The 8,809-nt window shown below is 34.0% G+C and overlaps 2 protein-coding genes across 5 annotated transcripts in view; both read left to right on the top strand.

Moving 5' to 3' along the window:
• Window positions 1-2,210: 2,210 nt before the first annotated feature.
• On the top strand, window positions 2,211-7,729 carry LOC127874452 (uncharacterized). 2 transcript variants are annotated; one of them, XM_052418783.1, is made up of 3 exons: window positions 2,211-2,558; window positions 2,799-2,924; window positions 6,738-7,729. In XM_052418783.1, the coding sequence occupies exons 1-3, from the start codon at window positions 2,538-2,540 to the stop codon at window positions 6,843-6,845; spliced, it is 255 nt and encodes an 84-aa protein (XP_052274743.1). In that variant the 5' UTR covers window positions 2,211-2,537; the 3' UTR covers window positions 6,846-7,729. The 2 variants fall into 2 exon arrangements, with proteins under 2 accessions (XP_052274743.1, XP_052274742.1); XM_052418782.1 differs by lacking the exons at window positions 2,211-2,558; window positions 2,799-2,924 and adding exons at window positions 4,221-4,927; window positions 5,332-5,685 and having other exon boundaries at window positions 6,738-7,718.
• Window positions 7,730-8,527: 798 nt separating this feature from the next.
• The window catches only part of LOC127874434 (uncharacterized), a 219,040-nt gene continuing 218,758 nt past the window's right edge, over window positions 8,528-8,809 (top strand). For 2 of the 3 annotated variants that reach the window (XM_052418755.1, XM_052418753.1), the window contains exon 1: window positions 8,528-8,676. In XM_052418755.1, coding sequence (XP_052274715.1) covers window positions 8,616-8,676 — 61 coding nt within the window. In that variant the 5' untranslated portion in view covers window positions 8,528-8,615. The remainder of the gene's footprint in view (window positions 8,677-8,809) is intronic. The other variant, XM_052418757.1, reaches the window with a different exon arrangement.

Raw genomic sequence — 8,809 nt, 5'->3', positions numbered from 1 at the left:
TTTTGGCTGGCGAGCTTTCTAGAATGGCAATCGTCCCAAAATGGCAAGATGATAGCAAAATCGCAATTACCCGATGTGGATATGTTAAATATGACAAAGAAGGCTACTAATTTCACATATAGTCCTGGATCAAAAACTGGTAATTAGTTTGTTTATTTTCTTGAGATTCTTTTACAAGTTTCAAGAACATTTGTCTAACTGGCATGATCTATAAACAGACAATCGTAATAATAACATATATATGTCGATACGCATACGTGAGAATAACATGATCTAACCAACAAAACGGCCTTTTTAATAACTAAAATACTTGGATAAGTTTACATTAAGATTTAATGTTTATGACATATAATATAAGATGTAATAAAATTAATTTTACAATAAATGTAGGAACCCTAGACCTCTTCTCCCAGCTTCTATATTTCTGACGACAGATAACCGAAGAGTGTACTGGCCGTTCCTTCGATTTGACATTACAAAACCAACGAAAATTCTGATATTCTGCATGTTTTAAATTATACTGGATACTCTTTTTATTTTATTCATAAATGAACGAAATAATGGTAACTCCAAATAAAGATTAATCTATGTGTTAACAATATGAAGTTAGCAACACGAAACTATTGATACATTGCATTGCACTGTCTCCGTATAATCACATTACTCCAAGTAAAACCACATTAACAATATGTTTGTTTTTGTAAAATTTATTTTAAGATTTGCCGATCTAACTACATAACGAGAAAAACACACAAATAAACACACATGAAACATATTTAAAACGTTCGCTTTGACAACATGAAACGACGAAATGAAATTCTAATATATTGGCTATTTTAACTTAACATTCATCTTGTTTTCGTTAACATGAAAATATGAATGTAGGAGTTTCTCACTCGATCATACATTCGAGAACGAGACTGAATATTGGAAAGCTTTGATTGCCCTTACACTCCTTGTTCGTCTACTAAACAGCACGTAAACCAAACGGCAGACAAACCATAGCGGTCAAAAAGTGTGGTAGCACTGTTATTCAAAAGAACTCAATTTACTTCAGTTTTAAAATATCGGTAATCGTACCATGATATTTTGTAGTTGAAACGCACTGTTTCTAACGAATCGCAGTGGTTAATAGTGGGAAAACATATTATGGATTTATTTGAGAATGCACCATATAAAAGAAAACAGTAAAAAACGACTTTTAAATCGACCATTTTTATTTGTAATATGTTTATGGTCCTGTTTAAGACGTTGCAATATGTATATGACTGTAGTATTGGACCATAATAATGTATAATTATTATTTTCTTGAGTTCATATACCATAAAATGGTTATCACCGGATGTTTTCGGAGGATAAAGTTGAGACTTTGTTCCAATGGTTAATTGATAAATAATTAAAAGTTTCATATAAATAATGTGTTTAAACATTTTGAGAAAGAGTTCAACATAGATTAGAACAAGTCTCACTGAAGAGATACAACTGGCATAAAACCTTACTTCTTTTCAGAAACAGAAAAAAGACTATGCCAAACTACAGCTACATGTACCAATGCTTCTACTGGCATGAACCATTTCTGCCTCATTGTGAATAATAGTTATGAAAAGTGCACGAATGAAATTAAAACAAAAGAGAAATTGTGTACGCCATTTCTGATAAATTGATGTACATTTATATTATCAAAATACTTTAAGATAATAGTTCCTAAAGTCCTAAGTAATCAACATATGCAGTTATAACACGAACAAAAAACGTAACATAACATGACCAATTTCTCGCACAATTTGATCCCATCAATTTTTAAAATGGCCTTAAACAACACATTATATAAGAACGGACGTTTCCAAATAAGAACGCACCATCCCAAGAAATAAAATACACATAAATTCGAGCATTATTGCATAATACACGTTTGAATGACCTTCAAGATAGATCGCATGATTACTATTTAACATCACACTTCAACACTTGTGAATACAGAGTAAAAAAATCAGTAACAACATAGCAATATTTGCTTTTTTTTGCATTTCACAAAGACATTTTGCATCTCTCTTCTTAGAAAAAGTATGGAGGTATTGTATGTGGTTTTATTCATGCCATTGTCTGTGTTCTTTGTCGTAAGCCGTTTCACAGTTGAAGTTACTTATTTTTCATATTTGGATATTTGTCAAGTCCTTAGTTTGTACTACAAAAAACGACCGCAACATTTCGCCACTTGTTATATCGTACCAGTGATTAACATACAGGTACTGAATTTGGTTTTGAAAAACCTTAGCAAACAGGGTCTTTCATATTTGTCGTATTGCCGATTCTTTCTTTAAGGTAAATTGTTATAAGAACTCAACCACATAGAACAAAAATAGAAACTAAGCAGTTTACACTTATTCTCTTTCCAGGCGTCATCTTTGACGTTCCGTCACGTCAAATGTACGTCGTCTATATGCAACATACAGGCGATGGATGAAATAAGAGAAATGACAGACCAGCTGAGCTTTAATAGTGGCGGGCACTGTTTTGTGTACTCCAATCCACAATAGATGGTCAACGAAACCAATAAGGTAATGATAATTGGCCAGAAGATGCTTATTCAAATTGAGAAGGGTATTCTGCAATTGCTCTGTCTATTTCAGCGGTGTGTTATAGCACATGGTTGCAAAATGAAATGAATTTACCTTAATTTAAATAACTTTTGTGAAACTTCTAAAGGTAAACCTACACCAAGAGCGATGATTGTCGACTGATAAATTATATGAATGTCTCGATGCTCACATTATTAAAGGCATCCGTGATCACCCCAGGTGCTGAAACTTGAGCTGTACCGGAACCTATGGCTGGCGGCAGTGTGCGTATTCGTGAACACCCTCATCCTCATCGCCAACCTCTGGACCAGCGTCCTCGTCTTCCTATGTGTCTTCTTCACCGTGGTCAGTTCTGTCCAATCTTGCGATTGATTGCTCACGATTATATGTGTGCGCTTAACTATATGCACATGCTAGGCCGTTTGTGAACTATATATCCGTCGTCCTCCCGTCCGCGACATGTGTGTGTGTTCGTGTCATGTGGAGTAATCTATAGCCCTCTATGTAGTTTGTTTAAATTATGCACATGGGCTTGAAATTGTCCTCTCCCCGGTTTCATTTGTTTTACTTAGACGTATATTGAGTAAACTCTACAAATCATTTTGTCTGAACCGCAAGAGCACGAGTCTTTCTTTATTATGCAGCATCATCTAGAGGTCCACAGCAAAGTTTGTTAGAATTTTGCCTCAAAACTGGCCCCGCCCTCGGAAGTCCCCAGTTTTACATAGACTCGAATAGTCATGCCATTGGCATGTGCAATCATTCAGAGGCCCACGACACAATTTGTTCAAATTGCGTCTGGAGTCAAAACGTGGCTTAGGGTTTCCAGTTTTATAATAACTTAATTTAAAGTTTAATATGAACATATATCGAAATGCTTTAAAGTTCTATAAAATATCAATGCATATGGTGTGTAACATCTGATTGTGATGCTTTACAAAGTTTGTTCAAAGAATTCCACTAGAGTAAACCATGGTTACGCTCCAGGAGTAATTTATGTAGACCTATGTAACAAAATAAATTAAAAATATCATATCTTACATGAAACTGCTTAAAGGAGTAAATATAAGTCGGTAACACAGTAGTTCAGTTTATGCCTCTGTAGTTAAAAGTTATCCACAAATCAAGGATCTTCAGTTTTCTCTTACCATATCCGATCGTCATAGAGTTGTAAACTAAATAACGAACCGGGGGATAAACTTTGTATTTCATCCAGCTGTTTACATGAAACACGCGCCGTAAAATGGCGTCATTGTGTTGTCTTAGAAAATAACTACATTGGATATTAATCGATAAACGATGGTTTCAAGTAAATATTTGACTAGTTGGGAATATATAATATTCTGTTATTTTGCTCGCGCAAACACGGGATTAACTCGCAAATATACGTATTATTATATGACTGTATGCTTTAGAATCAATACAATAAGCATAGTCATTAAAACCCGCGAGTTATATAAATACTTTTAGGACGTCTAATTCCGATGTGATTACAATTGTTTTATAAGTTTACTTTGCGAACTTGTACATAGCATATCATGCATTTATACACTAAAAGTGAAATAATGTTTTTATAATAGGTCACTCTTATTAAATCGAAAACTACTAGTGAATTACACTAACATTTGTCATTATAATGTTTCTTGATTCAATTGTTCCTATCCTCAAATATACCTTCTGCATCCCGATTGATGTTGCTGGTATGATGCAATTCTGGGACATCTCCATCGACACCGCTGCCAGCGTGTTCCTCATCCTGTGCGTCGGTCTTGCAGTGGACTACTCCGCTCACGTGGGTCACACATTCATGACACACACCGGTTTGAAAAATGGTAATTTTACATGTATTCATTTTATTATGTTATTACATAATGCGTTTTATCACCTTTTGTTGTACTGAAACAACATATTTTAAGTAGTTACATGTACGTGTTCATTGAACCTCGAAATCGATAATTATTGTTATGTGTACATAAGTTTGTATAATTGACGTTGTTAAACATTTAAGACACTTTGGGGTTTGATATAAGTTGTGGACCTCTCAGCCTTACAATGCATTTAAATGACACACATAGATTTTGTTATAAATTTGATATGAACACATTTCTATATCTTTGGGTTTAAGAATTATTTTTTCAGTCCTAATGATGAGTAAGCATTTGAGCTTATTAACGGAGAGAGAAATATAGCTGTTCGTGCTTTCATGTTATATACTGTGTTACAGAGAGGAATATGAAAACTCTATTTCACATCGGTCCTGCTGTATATTTAGTGGAGGGTTCAGCACATTCATGGCTTTCGTGCTGCTAGACGACAGTATCAGCTTTGGCATGATGCTTTTCTTCAAGGTTTGTGATAATGTTATCGCATTCAATTTAACTTATTTCTTAACAACAATAAGTTGTTTACGGATGATATGACTCTTTATGGTTAAACGACAGAAACAAGTGTAAGATTAGACAAATAAGGATACGTGTAAATAATAAGACAATACACACATAAAGCAAACTCAGTGAAATACCAAATCTTATTCACTCAACATATATAATACAATTTTCCAAGAAAAATATGAATGATTTGAAAGTATTTTAATTGTAAGGCCTCATGCAAGAATACAAAAGCGATGCCACCGATTTGTTAGACATGTTAAGTAAACAAATATGTATACATTTCAAAGATTGTACTTTAACTTTTCAGTGTTGAATGACTTTGTGGTATTTTGAATAAATTAAATGTTGAACAATTATTTCAGATATTCACAGCCGTAGTTATATTTGGGCTGTTCCACGGCCTGGTGTTTCTACCTGTAATCCTCAGCATTGTGGGACCGAAGCCCTACGACAGACGCTTCCTGTCGCCCCTGGATACCGACCCTAGCAACACTAATGTCGACATGGACTATGAACTGCATGTTGTAAACACAAGTGAGGGTTATCAATTAAATAATATCGAAAGAGAACATTTGAGACATTACCATGTGTCAGTGCAGGATGTGTTCTGTAAGGAGTTTCCACCAAAGGAGAATGGACATGTTTTCAATACTATATGGGATATACCAGTGGACGTTAATGCCGCGCATGCAAACGAACTTATGCAAAATCCAAGTGTATTATTTTTTTCTCCTCAATTTGTTATGTTACAAATAGCTTTAAATTACATAAAATAACCAAAAAGTGTTTTATACAAACACACGTTATACAATAGTCATTAGTCCTTAAATCTTGTAGTGTTTATTAATGTGTTCTTCCGTGTATGCAGATGGATTGTCAATTTATTTATAAGTATGTACATCTACATAAGCAATCGCGTGCATAATTATAGTATTGCACGCTAATTTGTAAGTTTTAAAACACATGACCTCAAAGACTACTGGACTTTTAAACCATGCCCCCTTCAAAGAAGCGGGGTTTTATTGCTTGGTCCATTCCTATGCCACACCGTATGTTAAGTACTTGTTCATTAACATTGGGTGGTGGTTACCTGTACGGAATGTAAAGGCAAATCGATTTTGAGGTCAACATTTCAAATACCAAGGTCACTGCGCATATGAACATCAAATTAAAGATAAAAGTCATTCTAAGCACTGTTAACATCCCATAAAAATTCATTTTAGATACTTCAAGTGTGCTTCGTCATCATCTAAACATTGGACACTAAAATATATTGAATATATTATATACAGGCTGCCATTAAAGCACTCTTTAGTGAAATGTTGTTGACCAAAGAACCTGATCATGCCAGTTTAATTAACTGTAAAGTGATTGTATAGCATACTAATGTTTTACTGAGGGAGATTACAGTTACAATCGATGTAAATTGGGTAGGGGGGCATTATGTTTTAAAAACTTCTCCTGTTTATTATCAATTTGATATATCTTGAATTGTTTACATTTGACCTTATGATCAATTCCCACAAGCCCAAAGTTCGAAAATCTCGTATTTCAATTTAAAGTACCCAATTAAAAACATCTTGAGCCGAATAGACGTTTACAAAGTTTGAGTATTGATACTTTAACTGTTAATACAATCAAGTGTGATGTTTGCTATATTGAATGAAATCAAGCTTGAACAAATTCAATACTTGCGAGATGTTTTAATATTCTGAAGTAATGGATTATATTGTTTGATTAGATAATCTATTTTTTAAATTGTTTGTAGATTTCGGGTTCCTACTACGAGCAGCTCTCTACCGGGTCTCTTGTCGAGATACCGTATCTGGGCCCTGACTCTCCAGACAGACTCGCCGCGGACCCTCGGGTAGTCTGACGGATAGATAACACACGCGTTGAAAGATTTCTGCTTGCTCAATACTTAGGATAGTCAAACGTTATCTGTAAACAAAGTACTTATTTAAACTGAGGGATATATTTCGATCGGAAAAATTAGTGTGAGATAAACGGCTAGTGTAAACGTGTATTTGTTAAATGACAGCGTGTGCAAATGTATTCGGAGTCATTGGTTTATTGGCTAATTCATTCCACTTATTGCGTGATATAGTTTATTATTGTGTACATGTACAACTCATTGTGTTTATGTCACTCGATATCATTATTATTATTAATAACATGCCTAATCATTTTGTTGAGTATGAAGTTGGTCTTCAAACTGTGCTACCCGTTTGATCTCTACAGTGTCATTAAAACAATAGTGTTGTAAAGAAGATGTTGAAACGTGTATTATTAAGATTGTCCAGGCACTAACAATGCAATTTTGCGATATTTTATTATGTTTAGGGCATATAATTTCATATAAACAATACGTGAATAATACAATTTTGACAAGTTAAGCATTTAAATGTCATATGTTAAGGTTTGTGCATTAACACTAGGAATAAACCATGTTAAGACAAACATTTTCATGAGTCAATATTCATTGATAACGGTCCCCAAAATCGAAAATTGAACATATATCTAGGTATAGGCAGACAATAGATATTTCGATAGTTTCAGTTTTAAGCTCATACACGGTAAGGAACATGCGTGGTTTACATAATGCTGACAGCCGAAAAATATGTAAAATATTTAGTTGATTAATGGTAGCAAGTTGAGTGGACGTAATCAAAATAAACAACAATAAAAATAGGAATGTTCGTCGAGCTCTAACATTTAGTAATCAGGTTACAGACAAAAGATGCTTTTGATTACACGAATAGGTATTTCCATTTTATTTCTATCTTGCAGATTCATCTTAGAATAAACGACTGGGTATGGACAGTGACTCATAAAATATGACATTGTGGTTATCATTAATATCCTTTTATTTAACTAGTCTAATATAAATTCTTAAATGTTAAAATGGACCTGTTCACACATTTTGTAAATTTAGAATAATTGAATATCAGCAAGTAAAAAATTATAGTGATTGATAAATGTCCAATAAGCAATGTTTAATATTTTTAATATCACTTGTATACGTAATAACATGCGGGATTTTGGTACACTCGATGTCAGAAAGCGTGTTAAACTTCACCGAAATACCAGTTTAAAGCGCTATTTCTTGTCAAATACACGAGTGGAAATGTTTCGTAAATAACATGGGTAAATGCCGTTGAAGAAGTGTTAATTTATTGCTAATACCAACATCACACGTAATAACAGGTTCGATTTCGGTCAGCGCGCAAGCGTTTGAGAGCGTTATTCATGTACCGAAAAACCCGTTATAATTAGCTGATGTTCGCTATAAACGTATTTTTTTTGCATTCGCAGAATAACTAAATGACACAAACCCTTATACAAGTGTCATATGTTGTCAAAAAGTCCATAAAAATAATCCGGAATATCGCGTAAATCTACATGCAGTATATAGGCAATGAAGCCATTTTGGTGTTAGCTTGTCTAGGTTTGCTACCCGCTGAGCCACGTGATTAAGTGGGCGGAGCGATCATAGATAAGGCGTCATGTCAATTGACAACGGATACTTTTAATTGGCTTGTGAACACTTGACATCGATAACTGTTTTGTTTAAAGGTATTTTAGTATCATTTTAAACATTTTATCCGCACAACTATCTCTCGGTTGGTGAATTTCTACGAGGAGAATGATAAAAAGCAGTGTTTGCCTTTGCGTGATGAGTCTGTTGGGAATTAAACCTATTGCATGTAATTTGTTTAATAGTTTTTGTGTGATATTGTTTGAACTTAATCGCTAGTCGGTGTTTAATATCAATACATATTCAAGACGGTTGTATTTTGTACTCTTTTGTGATTTTTTTTTATTTTAAATATAATTTAG

Source organism: Dreissena polymorpha, chromosome 3 (assembly GCF_020536995.1).
Source record: "Dreissena polymorpha isolate Duluth1 chromosome 3, UMN_Dpol_1.0, whole genome shotgun sequence".
NCBI classification, from domain to species: domain Eukaryota; kingdom Metazoa; phylum Mollusca; class Bivalvia; order Myida; family Dreissenidae; genus Dreissena; species Dreissena polymorpha.
Note: the sequence above shows the minus strand (reverse complement) of the source record. Positions and strands in the feature narration are given on the sequence as shown.